Here is an 18868-nt window from a genome sequence, read left to right on the forward strand (position 1 = left end):
TGTAGAAGAGAAGAGGAAAATGTAGGTGCGAACTGGGGGTGAGACGGATTTGGCAGACTCGGTCACATCAAGATGAACAATTTCTGTTGCATGACAGGCACCAAAGACAAAGTGAGCAGAGGGTGATGGGCTGGGAGAAGAGCTTTTTGCAGTCTCTGGGGACTGGCATCTAGAATGTGCATAAATAGTTCTGAACAACTAAAATAATAATAAAAAAAATTAAGGTGATATTAAAGTTTATAAAAGGAGCAAAAGTTGAGAAAAGTTGTTCCTCAGAGAGGAAATCCAAATGGCTGAAAAGGACATGAAGGAGACGCTGGCCTCACTGGTACCAGGGAGCCCCAGGCCATCTGGTGTGTCACCACTGGGGGATGGGTAAGCATACGAGGCACCTGTCCTTGCACATGGCCAGGGACAAAGCAACCGTCCCGTCAGCAGCAAAGAGCTAGCTGGCAACGATAAAAACACAAGGTGTTTGCAGATTAAAGGCACTCCATTTCTCCAAGATATGTCTAAGGACATTTATTTAACACTTTGCACTGGGGATCTATGGAAGGGGGTAAAGGGAGATGTGGAGGAAGAAGAAAAGACATTTTTAAAATAAAACCAAACAGAAGTGGGGCCTAGCATCGATGGGTGACACATGGTGCCGTACCTTGCAGAGTGTAAGGAAGGACTCAAATCTCTACCTTTGGGCTCAAAAGAATACACATAAGTTTCCATTTGGCCATGATGACTTGGGCAGGGTCTTATGGAAAGGGCCCCTTCAAGGTTCTTTTCCTGGCTGGGGGTCCTGTGATTTGCAGATATTGTCAGGAACAATCCAAAGCTCCTCTCTCTTTGCAAACCCTGCCATAGCGTATGTTACATTTGGCTTTAGATAAAAAGTGCTAAAGTTCCTCCCAAAACACATAGTTTAAATATAAAACTCAGAAGACACCAAGCACTTCTCAAAGACAGTATTGAAAGTGCAGTGTTGACAGACCACTCCAGCCAGAGTACTGAAGCACAACATGGTGTTCTCAAAATTCCTCCCCAGACAGGGTTGGGGGAGGGAGGTTATTCCTGTAGGATGGTGGGCCCTTTTTCCTAGTACAAAGTGATTATTCTAGTTTAGGCTCCAGTATAATGACCCCATGATTAAGGGGCAAGGAAGAGGGGGAATGTGGAGTAAAAAGGGAAACCACATAAAAATATCCTGTATTTAATCCACTTGGAAACAGTTGTGAAAACAGCCCACCCAGATCTGCACAGACATTTCTCCAAAGATCTACAAAAGGCAGGAAACACATGAGAAGATGTTCAACATCAACATTAGTCATTAGGGAAATGTAACTCAAACTCCTAATGAGATACCATTTCACGCCCACCAGTATGGCTATAATCAAAAAAAGAAAAGAAAAGGAGAAAGAAAAAAAGGGAATAACAAGTGTTAGAGAAAAGTGGAGAAATAGGAGACCCAGTATATCACTGAGGGGAATATAAAATGGTGCAGCCATTCTGGAAAACAGTCTATAGTTCCTTAAAATGTTAAACATAGAATCGCCATGTGACTCAGAAACTCCGCTCCTCCATATGTACCCAAGGGAAATGAACACATATGTCCACACAAAAACTTGCACACGAATGTTCACAGCAGCATTATTCTTAATGGCCGCAAAGGAGAAGCCACACAGCTGTCCATCAACTGACAACTGAATAAAGAAAATGTAGTATATCCACATCATGGAATAGTATTCAGCCATTAAAAAAAAAGAAACATACACACCACAACACAGCTTAACCTTGCAACATGCTATGTAAAAGAAGCCAGACATAAAAGGCCACATATTATGCAATCCCATTTATACGGAGTTTCCTGAATATGCAAATCCAGAGAGAAAGAAAGTAGCTTGGTGGTTGCCCTGTGCGGTGGGGTGGGGAGTGATTGCTAATGTGTACGGAGTTTCCTTTTTGGGTGATGAAAATGTTCTAGTACAGGGGTGAGGGTTGCGCAACTTTGTGAATCTACCAAAACCCACTGTATTGTACACTTTAGAAGGGTGAATTGTCTGCTATGTAAATTATATCACGATTTTTACAAAATCCAGCACCCCGAAAGCCCCACATTCCTGACTTCACCAGATGATAAAATGGGATGATTTCCTCAGTATCAGCTGAGACCCACTCCAGGGAGTACCTCCTCCAATTAAATGTGTCTCTTCATACTTTCCAAATACAAAAAGGCTAGGATATCTCCAAGTTTATGGATTCTGTGCCTTTGAGTATAAAAGGCTTTGGTCTCTGAGTAATTCTTCCTGGCTTTGAAGTTTTGCTCCACATGCACCAACCATGTGACCTTGAGCACATTTCTTCAAATTCTGTAAGATAAGTTTCCTTATGTGCAAGGTGGGATACTTTAGCTGCCTCACTGGGATGGTGTGAAGATAAAAGGCTTAGCCGAAGCGCTTGGGGTAAAGTAAATAGTCAATAAATGTCAGTGGTGGTTTCTTCTTTCCACAAATCCCTGAGTATTATGGCGCTGAAAGTAGGCTGTGCTATGGTCTAGGAGCGCAGACGGCAACACACAGGCAATTACAACACAATGACTATTTGGGAGGGGAACATAAGCCATCCAGGGAGCCCACAGCTGCAGTGCTTAACCATACAAGCCAAGGACAGCTGAACTTGAGTGGACTTCATGGTGGTCCCTCTGAATCTCTCCTTTGCCAACACTTCCAAAGGGCACTAAATTCAAAAGAGCAGACACACTCAAGTATCACCATTCCTTGCAGCCAAGGGTAAACAATGAACTCAGCAAAGTGGAATACTGTTGGCAGGGTGGGTACAAGGTTTCAGGTCACTGCTGAATTTCAGGAGAAAACCAAGGATTAGCAAGCTGCAAAGAGAAATGATTGAGGATCCCAGCCCCTAAGAGCTGGTCCATGCTGACTGTGGCTGGCAAGAAAGCCATCCCTCTTGTCCATCAGACTGTCACTCCAGGACTCTCATATAATGTTCTCTAGTGTTTAAACTGTTAAACAAGTATCCTGAATCATCATCTTTCCAGGAAAAACCCAAAGATGCAGAGTCCTCACAAGGAACCAAGAAGGAATCCCTGGGCAATTTTTCTTGTGTCTTTTGGTTATGGGATGAATGGTGTCCCCCAAAGCCATATGCTGAAGTCTAACCCCCAAATATGTGACTGCATTTGGAGACAGGGTCTCCAAAGAAGTAATGAAGGTTAAAGAAGCCCATTAGAGTGGCCGCAATCCAAAATGACTTGTGTCCTTATAAGAAGAGGAAATTTGGTTGGGGCACCTATGTGGTTTAGTCGGTTAAGCGTCCAACTCTTGATCTTGGCTCAGGTCTTGATCTCATGGTCATGAGTTTGAACCTCATGTTAGGCTCCTAAGTATGGAGCCCACTTAAAAAAAGAAGAAGAAGGAGAAGAGGAGAAGGAGGGGAGGAAGAGGAGGAGGAGGAGGAGGAGGTGATGGTGGAGGAAGAGGAGGTGGTGGAAGAAGAAGAAAAAGAAGTAGAAGTAGTAGTAGTAGTAGTAGTAGTAGTAGTGGCAGCAGTGGAAGTGGAGGAGGAGGGGGTAATTTGGACACACACAGGTAGAGAGGGATGACAATTTGAGACACAGTGAGAAGATGGTCATCTACAAGCCAAGGAGGAAGGTCTCAGAAAAACAAATAAAACTAAAAAACAAAAACCCTGTTGACACCTTGATTTTGGACCTACAGCCTCCAGAAGTGTGAGAAAATAAATTTTTGATGTTTTGGCCACTCAGTCTGTGGTACCTTTTTAGGACAGCCATAGCAAATAAATACACATCTTACCCATAGGAACAATTGCTTTTCCTTCTCAGATTTGAAGGGCATTTGGCAGAAATAGTGATCACTTACCCTCTCTTGAAAAAGCCTCAGGATAAGAAGAGACTTTTGTGATTTAGAAGAAACGTATACTTCTAAAATATAACCTTTAGCCATACAATCCACCAATAAAAATAGCACAGCTATTTGATGAATGTAAACATTGCATTTGAAATCAGAGGTTATGGGTGATCCTGCAATCATTCTCACTCTCCATCCCATTTATTCCCCCCCCCCCCCAAGATGTTTTGGTTTTATTAATCAGCCTGTTGTTTCCTATCTAGCAAGAGGAGGGGAGTTCCCATCATCTAGCTTATTTCTATACCTTGCTTTGGAAGATGAGTAATAAGGAATGCCTGATATTCTTTTGATAAATGGCTGCAAATGGTAACATTTTAAACAACCACCTTATAATCTCAGAAGCTCTTCAATTAAATTTACCTCAAAGTTTTAAAGACAGAAGCAAATTCTAAGTTGAAATTCTAGTGATATTTTACAGCTCCTTGCATTTTTATTAGAAATGTTGGAAGTATTAACAGTAACATAACTGAAGACTACGAACCAACCCCAGACAGTCTTGCCTGGCCTTTCACTGAGTTCAGCACGTGTGCAGAGCAACATGACAGTGTCTTGCTCAGTTCCGCATGTCTGCGCGTGTATTTAACATTAACAAAAATCAAACCTGAAAACTAAATTAAGTTCAGACCAGTGAAAAGAGAAAGCACAGAGGTACACATTTGGGGAGGTACTTTAAAAGATACTGTATCTAGTCCAGGGCTCTTCCTTAAATTCCTCCCAGCTTACTGTTATTCACGAATGTCATAAGCAGTGCATCCATGTTACCGAGAAGATGCTGGCTAGTATAGGTCTTCAGTCAAAAAAACAAAACAAAACAAAACAAAAAAACCCTCATTATTTCCTCACCTCTTTTGTTTCTAAAAGTTGCACGAGATTTTTTTTGAGGGGGTGAGGGTTTTGGGACAATGAGTCCCCAACATTATAACTAGCTACAACGTTTGAGTCAGTCTTCTAAGAAAATAATAGTGGGTCCGTACCAACCTGCAGTTACCGCAGGAGGTCTGCAATATACATATACGGCAAGTTTTGTCTTTAGACTACAGAAATAGTATCATGTGGGCTCAGGGGCCCTGATACCAGCATTTTTCAAAATACCCCATAGATGCTCTCCTAACTGACCTCTATTTGCAGGACCCAGCAGGCTATCCTCAGTCCCTTCTAAAAACCCACTGAGGGATGGAGGGCCACGGCATGGTCAGTACTCCTGGCTAGATTAACTGTGTGTCACGTGCTCACCCGGACTCAGGTGTATCTGTCCCCAGGTTTATGTCAGTTGGACATGTGACTGTGGTCTCCTAAAACGTGACATCAAGAGATGAAATAGTGAGCAGAAAAAGAAGTGGTTTCCAAGAAAACTAAGACAAATGCTGGCAAAGCTTCTTTAAAGGCAACTTGTTTAAAGAAACCTTTGTCATAATAGGTGTGGGCGAGACCACTGTAAAAGACTGAAAAGCCATAAAAATACAGTATCCTGCACTCAGATTTCTTTGCAAATATCCTTGCTCCACTCTGAAGAAACAAGGACAAGCTACACACACAGATAACATCTCAGATCAACACACTTAGGAAAGGTCATGGCCTAGGGAACTCAAAGCAGGTTGGTTAGAGGAACATGTATTCTCATATGCAGGTGTGCAGACGAGGGCGTACATACGAAAGCATTAGTGAGTGGTTTTTATCATCCAAATTTGGGGTCTGATTGCTTGGGTTATTGTCCAGGCTCCACCACTTACAAGCTGTGTGATCTTGGGGGGAAATTATGCAACTTCTCTGAGCCATCTCTCTGCATCTCTACAAGAGGGCCACTGGCAATACCCACTTGTGAAGCTGCTGGGCTCTGGACCTCAGCCACAGGAATGACCATGTTAATTACCACTGTTTCTGTTCTTAGTACAACTACTACGTCCACAAAGCCACTGAAAGTACAACCACCACTACTGGGTGGTGGGAGGGACATGCAGTGTTTCGCTGATTTTTTTTTTTTTTTTTTGCTTTGTTTTGTTTTTTTAAATGAGTCCTCAACATAAAAGCAACTGAGAACCACTCTTTAAAAACCTGATGGGTAGAGGAACACAGCGGCCTGAGCAGCAGAGGCTGCCCACCAAGCCAGGAAGCCCAGAGGAGTCCACGACCTAAAGCTGATCATCGGTACTTCAAGGTCACCAAAAAGTATACTTTTTTGCCCTTTAAGAAAACGAAGACAGCAAAAAAATTTAAGTCAGACTGAATATACTTATCAAAAATACATTCTGAAGAAGTTTTTGGTTTTGGGTTTTTTTTTTCCAACAGGATATTAGAGCAGTAGTTTAAAAAACAACAATCCCTCTGAGACCTCCTGCCTGGAAAGACACAGTGCTTTTAGCACAAGCTGAGAAAGACAAAAGTACAGACGTCACCTATCAACATCTGGGTGAGCCAACGGGATTGGGATCCTTGGAACACGGTAAAACCGCACTCCAAATGCACGCGGCCTTAAATGAGGCAACATGAACAACATTGTCTTGGCCGCGGTAAAGCGTTCCGGGAGTTACCGTGGTCTCCGGATAAAACAATTGAAGGCCCAGTTTAACAGCTTAATCAGGTAATGATGGAACCAAAATAGAATTCTCAGGAAACAGGGCCACTGGAAACAAATGCCAAAGCAACAGAGGTGGGGAGCTGTGCTCAGGAAAGAAAACCCAGGGTCTCTCTATCCAGCAGTTTGGTAGAAGAACTCAAGACTTTCCGTTACAATGAAACCTCTACTCTGAGCACACACCCACAGGGTTCCTCTCCAGCTACTGGGCAGCTGTCAATCAAAATACTGCTGTAAAAGCTGCTATACCTACCGTGCCTGCAGACAGTCACAAGCAGCTGGGTCAGGAAGCTTCCGGGGTTCCTAAATATTTGAGGAGGACCACACATCTGGAGGGGCAGCGGGACATTTCTGTGTGGCATCTGCTGGCTGCTTCGATAACCAGCAGTCACTGGTGTGAAATTTCCACTCAACTGTGCATCACTACACTCAGACCAGGGTGTCTGTGACAAGCACATCAAATATTGGTGAAATGCATCCTTTTCTTATCCACAGAGACTGTTATTAAGGAATTCTGAGATAAAAATTGTGTAAAGTAGGGTAATTTTGAGATAAAAATAACACACCGCAAATAACACCTACCTCAATACTATTCCCTACTGTGAGGCACGGTTCTCGGGAACCTACTGTGCTCCCTGAGTATTTCGGATTATAAGCCCAGCCAGCGAGCCAGCCTGGATCCCCAAAGTGTCAGGAACTGCTGGGGGGCTGCTGGCTTTCGCTGTGAGGACCACCACACGCTTACGCCCAGACCCCACCCTCCTCTCCACATTAGCTCCCTCCAAGCCACCTGACTTGGTCCTAGCCCCACATCTTTCCCCTGTATGAGGACTTGATCTATCTCCAGAGCCCAGCAGACAGGTACCAGATCCCTGTGCTTAAACGTCACCTCCTCCCTCACAGCCCCGCCCATGGCATGCTGTAAGTACCAATGGATGTGTCCCCTAGCCGGACTGTGAACTCCTTAACCACAGGGTGGTCTCTCCCTGTGATCCCAAGCCACTGGGGGGAGGGGATAAAGAGGGGGTTCTTAATTGATGTTGAATTAAATTCATTTAAATGTCTTTTAATAGAAATAGTTACCCCCAATCCCCCCAAATATGCCCTTGTTATATATGTAACTGATACTGTAAAGAAAGCGGCCCCATAAGATACATGATCTTCTGTGCACAGAAGACAGACCACAAGGCCTTTTCCTCCATCTACTATGGACCGAGACCCTCCCTGTCCAGAAGAAGCACCGTGCACCCATCCAGTGTGAGGCAAGAAGAGAGGGGAGGGGTGAGGCTGGCAAGCTGCATCACGTCAATGCAATGCATAGTCACGTGGGCTAGCCTGGGGTTCCTTAACCCCCTCTGAGCCTGCCTTCTAGGAATCCACATGGTTAATCCCCCCAACATCTGGAACACAGGCATGGCCTTCCAGTCCTTGCTGCTAAAGGATGTTCTCATCACCACCCACTCCCCCTTCACCCCATCACTATCCTCTGTAACCTTGACTCTGCAACTCAACCTTCTCAAACTGTACCCTTTACCTAACTCCAGGACCTGCTCCAAGCGCCTCCCCCTACTCTGGCAGCTAGAAGAGCCTGGTAACAGGTAAGTCACCAACTTTTGCTTCTAATCCTCTATGGCCTCCTCCTGCTAAAATAAGAGCCCTATCCATCTGGCCCTGCCTCCCCTCCTTCTGTTGCCCCTCTCCACTCCCTGCCACCCACCGTGCCCAGAACTCTGGCTTTCTGTCTAGAACAAGCACTCTCAGGGCCTTTGCACGTGCTGGGTCCTCTAGTGAGTACTCTTCCCCCGAGCTTTCTCTATGCCTGGGTCCTTCTCATCCATCAGCTTTAGCTGAGGCCTTCCTTTACCCCCATCCACCTCAGCAGGCTTCTCTTCAGCTCGCCTCCATCCTCTTCAGCATTCGCCATTATCTGTCTTTATCCATCATGTATTGACTTGTCTAGCTCCTCACATGAGAGCAGGGACAGTATCTTGTTATGGGGGGCCTGACGCAGAACCTCGTACCTAATGAGAGCTCAAAAAGTATCTGTGGAAGAAATAAATAATAGAGGACTGAACAGCCCCTGAGAGAAGCAGTACTATCAAACCTCCAAAATCAGATCCTGAATGGGCCCATCTTGTAAGACAAACTAACATCTCTCCCTTTGGTGAAATAAAGCCTGCCCCGGGCCCACCCCAGGACTTCCCTTCAGCCACACCATCTCCTCTTATTAATCCACAGAAGTCTTATTAAAGACCACCTCTCCCTCTGGAAACCACCCAGAACTCTTTGGCTCACAAAACCGGAACTCTGCCGTGGAGCTGAGCCAAGGTCACAGACTCACATTTGAGGGGCCGGGTGGAGAGGCCCTGATGCCCTCTGAATGGCTCTACCTCTGGCCATAAGCCCTGTCCTTCAGAGGAACAAAAACAGGAAGGGAGCAGAAGCCTCCTGGGGCCTGACTGAGCCCTAGAAGTCTAGGTGAAACTCTGAGGCCTGGCCACCCGAGGCCCAAGACAGGGAGGAAACAGCAGGTGGGCCAAGGGTCAGTAAAAGGACACGGTGTTTGGGAAAAGACACTTCCACTCCCCGCCCTAAAAATCACACAGAGCCTGGCTTCAAATCCTGACCCCAATCCACATTTCTGAAGGCCACACAGAGGCTATCTCATCACTCTGCGCCTCAGTTTCCACAGTCAAAGCAGTTTTCATTATTTCTGCTTTAAGAGGACTGCTGGCCATTTTGCCTCAGATGTTATGTCTGGCTGCATCTACTCACTGTTCAGTCTCCCAGGATAAGCTCATTATTGGGATGAGAAAGATGCAACCTGAAATCAATCACACTCCATGACCCCCCCCCCCACCTCAAATCTGGGTTTCTCAGACTCTTTGGAGGCTAAGTCACACAAGCTGATTCCCATTTACTTTACTCAAGTTAAATAACAGGACAACCTGATTCCCGCATTTAGCATCTGCATGTACACAGCCGCTACTCCACACAGTTTTCAATGAATGAATCAAATGACAACACGGCTTGTGTCTACATGGATCCTACTAATCAAGTCTGATCAACTAAAATCCCATCTTGCACAACATACTAATTCACCTTGTGCTTGGATACTGCAGACAGACATGTAGCAAGAAAACAGATTTAGAGCATTATAAAGCTGAAAACTTCGACAGGTTCCCTTCTGACAGAGGCCGTGGGGAAATGCACAAGTAGGATAGTAAACCTATTATTTATTTATTTATTTATTTATTTTTGGAGATTGTCAACGTCTGCTCCTCCAGGGCTTACGCTTCCAAAAACCAAAGGGACTTTTCAGAATAGAAGAGCTACTCAGCAAAAAAGAGAAAATTAAAAATTAATCTTCATTCCATATGTGGGCTGTCCCCAAATTTTGCCAGGATGTTTAGCAGAAGCATTCCTCTTTCTGTCTTGCCTCATAAACACTGGATGAGGAGAAACATTGCCTGAGACTGAGATTTGGCAAAGGAATGTGATGAAACCCGTCAGCTCTGTGCCACAGGGCGATGTCCTTGAAGGCTCTTGGTGACTGCATGATTAGCTAGTTTTCTGCTGTCCTACCTCGGTCTTCACGTAAGACTCGGTGTTTTGTAGCTCACACATGCTCGTCCAGGGGCAGCCTTTCAGGGCAAGAAAGGTCTCTAACCTTGAAGTCCTACCCTGGCACCCTTTAGTAGAAGAAAGCAAACCCACAGAAAGGAAAATGAAGAGCCAGCTAGCGATTCCCTTTACAAAAGAAGGTTTTTTTTTTTTTCTTTTTTTCCATTTTTTTCAAGGGTTTTTTTTTTTTTTTTTCATTAGTTACATTTAACAGATGGGAAAACTGAGACCTGGAAAGGTTTAGGAATTTCACTGATTTTACACAGAAAGTGTGGAGCCAAGGTGGTTTCTTTTTTCTTTTTTTTGTGCCTTTACAATGAATTTATTTTCTTAAATGTGACTGGCACACAAACTGGCAAGTGTAGTGCCTCTGTAGGCAGAGGGTGGGATGCCTGAACAAGAGGCAGGGTGAAGGTGGTGTGCTTACAAAACACAGTGTGCCTGCAAAGAGCATGGGACTACAGTGAGAAGGTAGTCTTAGTCCCAGCTAAGTCACTAATGAGCTATGGGATGGAGGCAAGTCGTTTAACTTCTTTGGTTTCAGTTTCCTCACCCAGAGATGGAGCATCATCATCCCCCTCCCAGGCTAATGGGGGAAACAAGCATTACCCCCCTCCCAGGCTAATGGGGGAACCAAATGAATATGAAGTATCAGCAAACATGAACAAGACTTGTATTACACATACACATGTACAAAAATAAGAACCACCTCGAAGATTACCAGCACTCATTCTTGCTCACACTACATGTATGTCCTCTTACTAATAAAGGGATCAACTGGAATGCGAGAGATTTTTGTGAATCAGGACGAACACACAGCTCTTGGGGAATGTGCACTCTGTTCTGAGGACATGGGACCCACTCTGGAACAGGCAGCCATCTTTGGGTGCCCTGGGACAGTCATAGACAAATGGAGCCACTCCAGCTCTACAGGGGACCAAGCCCTAAGCCCATTAATGTATGTTGACTGGACACTAATAAGATGCTAGGAGTGCCCAGAACACTCTGAACACATTGTGAACAGGCCAAAGAAACCACCAAGCCACAGGACAACCTAGCTGGCCAGGTGTGAGAAATGCGATGGGGATATAGGTCACCTTCCTGCTTACTTACAGGTGTTTCCTTCTCCATCCCTACCAGGCCTGGGTAAGTTCTTCCTCTCACCTGAGGACAGTATTTAAATGACTTCAACAAACCACCATCCCTCCAGGAAATCCAAAGAAGAAACACCAGGAGAAGTCCTAATTCCATGCAGGACAAGAGTTGCTAGTACTCTCCTCAGTGTGCCCTTGGCTGACCCAGGTCTACACTGCGGAGTAAAGACCACTCTGAGGCCAACCGGCCCTTGCTCTCTCTCCCATTCCCTACCCATTGCATTCATCTGTTTTAGAGGCAGAATAAGCCCCTCAAACTCTGGCCAGAAAGAGCATCGTGAAGTTGAACAACTACAGGGATGATCAGAACAATCTAAGAAAACATAGTACCTGGAAAGTTCTGGAAGGTCTGTGTGAGTTCACGGACCTTGATGAGGTGCTTTACAGAGAAAACCACAGGGACAGCTGATCACCCAATGAACAGCACAATGGGGTTCAAACTTCAGTTTGTATTGGAACCACCGGAGAGTGTGTGAAAACACAGAAAACCAGGGTTTCTGAGTCAGTCACTGACGCTGATGCTGGTCCAGACACCACACTTGAAAAACCACTGTCACAGTAAATGGGCAAGAGCTGCCTGGTCTGTCATTCTCTCTGGGGCGACTTCAGATCCTGATTCAACCCCCTTCACCTCCCCAAACGGAGCCTTAAGAAAACTCAAGATAGGAATTAAACAGCCATCCGTCCCTCTCCCTACCACCCCCCCGCACGCACCTACATTGCTAATGGATAAAGAGAACAAATATCAGGCCGTTCCTGATAAATATCACCCAGCGCTGAGTCTAGTTCTCACCTGCGTACAAGGCGATTCTGCAAAAGGAGTAAGCTACAGCACAAGACAGGGGACACAGCTGTGCAGGAGGAGCGCTCAGGAGCTCTCCCAGTCCAGTTCTCTAACCTGCTGCACAATCCCTCAGTCCTGTGAGGAGAGTGTGCCATGGGGACAGTGCCAGGGAAACGGTGTGACCTGGTTTTCTCCTCACTCATTTATCCTGACGCTCTGCCACAACGCACAGCGACTGCCCGCTGAGGACTCAATTCTTGTCACTAAACTGTTGCCCATCAGGCTCACTGACAAGCCAATGCAAAGGCAAGTAGCCAGTGGCCACAAACATGCCACCCTACATCTGGTAGCAGGGGTACGGTCCCTCAAGACCAGGCTCGGAGGATTTCTGACCCAGACGAGACCATTAAAAATATTTCTTTTCCTTCCCAAAGCTGATTACATGATACACTATACTATTTTACTAACAGCAGGAGCTAACTGCTACAATGATATTGTTTTGTTTCATAGGGGGGGGGCAGTAACGGAAGTTCCTACAGAGAGCAGTGTTGTGAATGATGTAAACATGCTGCGGTAAGAGTCCTTCCTACAAGTCTCTTCCCTGTGGTTCAAATGGGAAAATCTGGCCAATATTCACCACATGTAAGCCTGACCTTTCCTGGCTATGGGGACAAGAGAGGTTACATACATTTGGGGCAGCAATTGTGGGCCTGAACACCAACTTCAGGCTAAATAAGGAAAAAGAATGAGGAGTGATTCATTCACAGCATTTCGGTGAATATACACAGCGTATGTGTTTGCAAATACCTGCCTTTTCAGATGATTTTGTGCACACAAATAGGCATATTTGGTGAGACAAATGTGACTTTCCCTCTCATTAAAAAAAAAAAAAATCCAACAATCTCCCTTCTCATATGCAAAACTGTGCAATGGTTCCCAGGCCTCTGAGTGCCTGATTTGGCGTAAACCCCACAAAGTCTTCTGAGTCAAACAGCATTCTCCAAAGCAATAACATCAACCTAATCTCCACTTACCCCCAAATTAGGAACTGATATCGGATATATCTCGTTTTCAAGATATGGGCCACAAGCCCGAATGGCTGTATTCAAAAAATTCTAGAGCAGGAGAGCTCAGCCACATTGACAGTACCGCTAGGTCCTCAAGAACACTGATTAAATAGTCTTGCCCTCTCCCTATTCCCCCAAAAGTCCACTTGTTTGCATGCCCAGGTGAGGCCATTCGAGAACTGCCTTCACACCCAACGCCCCCAGTGGTTCCCACCCTCACCTGTTTTCCAGGAGGGTCATGCACACCACTTCTCGAACTCCAGGGTTGTTGGCCTTCTCCACTGAGCAGCCCTGCAGGTTCCAAGTGGCCAGCCTCAGCACTGGCCGCCCATCCCTTGTGCCTCCAAAGGCCTCCACAGAAGGGCGTGTGGAGATGATCTGGGTGGGCCCCCCCGGTGGCAGGTCCAGGTCCTCACTCTGCAGGCTCAGCGAGGTAGGGCTGGGGTGAGGCTTGGCGGTGAAGGTCAGGCCTCCATTGGTGTGGGTAGATGGGGGCCTGGACCGCTCCGCAAACACCTGGTGTCGGATCCTGTCGAGGAAGGCAGCATTGATACCGCCCATCCTCACCAGGTCCTCAACGCTACGGAAAGGCCCATGCTCACAGCGATAGTCCACAATGCTGACTGCCATCTTCTCTGTGAGGCCCCGTATGCTCATGAGCTGAGCCGGGGTGGCCGTGTTGATGTTGACCCGTGGGGTGAGGGGCACAGAGGTGGCCAGGTGGTGAGGCTGCTGCTCCGCGAGCAGGTCCCGCCTCAGGGAGCTGGGAGAATGCTGCGCCGAGCTGCCCTTGCTGCTCACGCAGATCTCGAACTTGACCTGCTCCAGTTTGGTGGCACCCACGCCGCTGACCAGCGCCAGGTCCTCCACCTTTTTGAAGCCACCGATGTACTCGCGGTACTCCACGATGCTGCGGGCCACCGCACGGGTCACACCAGGCAGGGTCATCAGCTCCTCCTCTGTGGCCGTGTTGATGTTCAGTCGCTCCTGATTCACCAGAATGTTGCTGAAGTTGCAGGCTGCGCTGAACTTGCGGTTGTGGGACAGGTCTGAGGGGTCCCGTGGTATGGAGCGGTGGCAGCCCAGCGTGCTCCCCATGCCGGCCAGGGTCAGTGGCCCAGGACGGCCTCACCACCGCAGAACTCCTTTCTGGCTAGGGAGGAAGCCCAATAGACCTTACTGGCACAGAAGGAGGGAAGGTTCAGGATGCAGGGAATGAAACAGTTACCAAAGACAAACACTAAATCTCCATGCTCAGGGTGTCCAAAAGTACCTTTCACTTGGCCACCTGGAAAACAAATTAATAAACACACAAATCGATTGAATCAGTTCATCAGTTTGCATTAGCACTCCCTATCTAGAGCAGGAGTTTTAACCAGGAGAGTCCCAGGCTGATGGCTGCCCATGAACTCCTGAACACACACAATGAGGCTGGCCCCTATGGATTTTCCTCTGGAGAGGTCCGATTTTTGTCATATCGAGGTCCAAACAGACTATGAGCTGCTTCTCTTGGAAAGAGACCTACCCTCATCAGCCCACATCTCTGGTCTCTGCCTTTCTCACCTCTGGCAGCGATGAGGCCATCCCCCGCTTAGGTCGCCCCCACCTGGGCCCAGGAAGAACGGAGAGCGCATCTCCCACGCCCACCCCTCCTCCTGACGCTCAGCACCATCTGCAACTTGGGAATCCCGTCCTTACTAATGCAGGTACCGAGAACAGACTTGTCGACCTCCACCAGACCCGCCGCCGGTCCCCGCGCCCCACCTCTCCGCTGCTCCCCCGAGGCGTCCTTCCACCTGCGGCTCAGGAGCCTGAGCCTAGCCCAGGACCGCGCGGGCCCCCTGCCTCCAATACGGGTGCCCGCGCGTGTATGGTCAGTAGCTGGGCCGCCTCCAGCCGCGCGTCTCAGCTCTTTCTGCGAGAGAAACTCTCAGAGTCGCTCTCCCAGAGCCGGCAAGAGCAGCAGGGCTGCGCGGAGGCGGTAGCGGCGGCGAAATGCGGCCGCCGTGGCTGCACCAAGTCTCGAGGCTGCACCAGGACTTGCGGCGTCGCCGCAGTTGCGTTGATCTAGCCGAAAAGTCCTGCTCCCGACTCGGACGCGGGATCCGCCAGGACCGCGTCGGTGCCCAGCACCAGAGCCACAGCTCCAGCTCGCCGTCCGTGTCAAAGCCAAAGTCCTGGCCGCGCCGCCCGCGCCTCGGCCGGCACCACGGCCACGCCTCCCCCCGCGCGGCAACTCCTCCCGGGACTCCAGAGGGAACGTGGGGGCGGGGCACGAGCGCCAGACTCGAGCCCGGGAGAGCGGAACCCGAGCGCGCTGGGGCGGGGCCCTGGGGTCCGGGGGCGGGACCACGGCTCCCGAGGGGGCGGGGTCAGAACTCGAGTGGGTGGAGTGCGGAGCCGGGAAGTGTGAGAGGCGGGGCCCTGGTGCGCGGGGGCGGCCCGAGCGCGTGGGGGTGGAGATGGAATACGGGAGCGCAGGGGCGGGCCCACGGCGGGAGGGGTGGGCCGCGGGGGCACGGAGGCGGGATTTAGGGACTGAGTGGGCGGGGCCGATGCTCAGGCTGCCGGTCACACCGAGGTTGCCCTGGGTCCTGCAGCTCTTGGGGGGTTGGGGGGAGTGATTTTATCAGAGACCCAGGGCTGAATGTGCGGGATGGAGGGTGTTTAGTCTTGCCCGAGGGGAGACCAGGCAAGCTGCTTTACGGCAAGAAGAGCCCAGGGCTCAAACACTACCAGGCCAATAGCCCGAGTTTACATCATCTTTGGGGCATGGGGCAGGGTCTGGGTACTCCTTGTGGGGAAGGAGACCTGCCTGTCAGGGGCCTCGCTCAGTTCAGTTCAGCAGTCAAGCTGAGAACATTTCCAGAGGGGACTGAGTGGGATCTTTTTAACTTCTGACCCTCCCAGACTTTCGACCTCCTCTTTTCTTCCACTGGAGAATTACCTTTGCACTGCTCAGAGAGAGATGTCCTCACAACGTTAGTAACTCACTGCCCTGCTAGGAGAGGGCATGAACCACCGATTAGAGATGTGCTGGAAGACATCTCTTAATAGGGTTGCTGGTTTGAACGTATAGCTCTGAGTAAATATGGTTATGTTCCTATAAGGATTAAATTTAATCATTAAGACAGAAAATGCTAGATGGAAAGGGAGATTGCTTACCAAAATTCAGAACAGTTTTTGGATCATACCACTAAATGACATTGTAGTTAAAGATTAAAGAGCCTGCTGAATTACAGCGGGTGCAGGGAGCTGGAGTATTCGATTAAACAAACCATGTGGTGATAGTTTTGAATACTTTGACCCTGGGCATTCAGTGTCCTCTGAAGTTTCATTCCCCCAACCAATGTGACCAATGCTCCTGCTTTAAATTCCCAGGGCTAGGTCAGCAAAAACAGTAACTCTTAGGGAAGGCAGAAAGCACTTTAGATGTGAAATGAGAGGCAGCCAGGGCTTGGCAAAAGCTATTAACTTTTGGGGCACATTCCCCTACTGTGCATACTAGTCAGGGCTTAATCGCAAGTGACTGAAATACAAGTTACACTAGCTTATACAGAACAAAACAAAACAAAAAGGTGAGGGTTCTGTGTTCTTGTGTGCAAAAGTTAAGGAATAAAGCCTATGTCAAGCATGGCTGCATCCCACTCAAATGTCATCAGGACCTGGTCTGACTCTCTCCTCTTATTCCCTCCATCCACCACCCCACTCTGCAACTCTAGTACTAAACTACATTATGCCAATCCTTTCCTCCTGGAATCCTGTTGTGATAGGAGAACAAATGTTCAGAAAAAGCATGAAAATCCTTTGTAGAGGAGGAAAGTCTTTGTTGAGCATAATGCCTTGATGAGCCTTTGTGGCTGTGGACAGACAGCCTAGGGGTATGACCAGTTGGAATAGAAGTAAAGAAATCACATATTTTATTATACAAACCAGGACACTTCACAGAGTAAAAGGGACACTATTAACTTCACTTGCACAGCAGGCATAACCTGGCTAATCTAAGCATATATTAATCTGGTTAATCTAAACATATGGTAGAAATGAAGCCAAGAGGTAGCAAAACCACTGTGCATTGAAACAAACAAAACCACAACAACATGATGAAATTCTAAATGACTGGCCATACCAAATGTTGGTAAGGATATAGAGCAATTAAAACTCACACGTTGGTGGTAGGAGTGTGGCACAGTATAACCACTTTGGAAAGCAGTCTGGCAGTTTCTGTCATATGACCCAGCCACTCCACTCGTAGGTATTTACCATAGAGAAATGAGAGCATGAAACCCAAAGATTTGTACATGAATGTTCTAGGAGCTTTGTTAAAGCCAAAGACCAGAAACAACTCAAGTCCACCAGTAGATGAATGGATAAACAACAATATCCATAGGACAGGCTACTACTACCCAGCAATAAAGACAAACCTCTAACACACGCATTTTTGAAGGATATCATACTGAATGAAAGAAGCCAAGCAAAAAAAAAAAAAAAAAAGAAAACAAACAAAATACATATGGCTTGATTCCATTTACACAAAACTCTAGAAAATATAAGCTAATCTATAAGCAGAGAAAGCAGATCAGCAATTGCTTGGGGGTAGTGATGGATGAAGGAGTGGATGAAAAAGGGCACAAGGAAATTGGGCGGGGAGGTCATGGAAATGTTGTTGGAGAGATCATGGTTTCAAGAGTGTATGTCTGTCAAAACAGAGAATTGTACACTTTAAATGTGTGCAGTTTAGTGTTCTTCAATCATGTCTTAATAAAGTTGGGAAAAAACCTTCAAAAGATAAAAGACTGCTTTTTGAACTAGAAGAAGGAGAAAGAGGAGGAAGACGAGGAGGAAGAAGGGGAGGCAGGATTATTTTGGGAGGAGATGAGCCAGGGTGAGGCGGAGGGAGGTGAAGGGGAACAAAGGGACCCAGGAAGAAGTTGAGTCTGGAGGAAACAGAAGAGACCAGCAGCGAACATTCCCAGTGAGGGAGGGATGGGGCCAAGGGAAAGGGGATGCCAGAGGCTTTAAGACTAATGATGACTGACAGTCTGTTTTATCTGCTGTGCTCTTCTCTGATGGAACCCCCACACTTATACCCTGAACCTCTAATAAGAAAGGTAATGGCCTTGACTGAGTGCTGTTCAGGAGAAATCAGGTAGAGGAGCTGAGCCTCTCTGGGCAGCTATGGGATGGCGAGACAGGGGCAGCTGAAACATGCAAGAGGAGGGAGAGATCCGGAATTCACTGGAACAAAAACCTCAGGGTGACCTGGTGACATGTCTGACTTTCACGAATCCCCACTGAGATTGAGAACTTGGCTGGGGTCCTGCTACACAGGGAATGGAAGGTTGAGCTTCCAAGGACAGGAAGCGAGGGTCTGGCTGACATCTGTGTGACAGGAGTCTGGCAGAGGGCAAGGGTCCCATCATTCCTGCTGAGGGCCATACCCTGTGGCCGCTGCTCCTTCCAACAGAGGGGCCTTGGTCAGAGGGACAGAGTGGTGGGGGTCGCTGTCCTGCTTCTTAGTGGGTGGTTTCAGAGGTAAACAGTGATTCAGGGGAAGGGAGAGGTGCTGGAAGGAACGAAGGGAAAGCAGTTTTCGATGTTCAGCTTCAACTTCCATGGCCCTGGAGATATGGTGATGAGGAAAACACATGATTTCTCTATTCCCAGGGCTGAGAGGCCAGCAGAATGCAGATATTAAATCAGCAAGAGCAGAACATGTTAGAATAAAG

At 47.6% G+C, this 18868-nt stretch overlaps 1 protein-coding gene across 1 annotated transcript in view; it reads right to left on the reverse strand.

Moving 5' to 3' along the window:
* EEPD1 (endonuclease/exonuclease/phosphatase family domain containing 1) overlaps positions 1–15383 on the reverse strand; it is a 109122-nt gene extending 93739 nt beyond the window's left edge. The window contains exons 1-2 of the mRNA XM_059396579.1: positions 14904–15383; positions 13360–14427 (exon numbers count right to left, since the gene is read on the reverse strand). Of these exons, the coding sequence (XP_059252562.1) occupies positions 13360–14237 (878 nt within the window). The 5' untranslated portion in view covers positions 14238–14427; positions 14904–15383. The remainder of the gene's footprint in view (positions 1–13359; positions 14428–14903) is intronic.
* Positions 15384–18868: the final 3485 nt, after the last annotated feature.

This window comes from Mustela nigripes, chromosome 4 (assembly GCF_022355385.1).
Source record: "Mustela nigripes isolate SB6536 chromosome 4, MUSNIG.SB6536, whole genome shotgun sequence".
NCBI classification, from domain to species: domain Eukaryota; kingdom Metazoa; phylum Chordata; class Mammalia; order Carnivora; family Mustelidae; genus Mustela; species Mustela nigripes.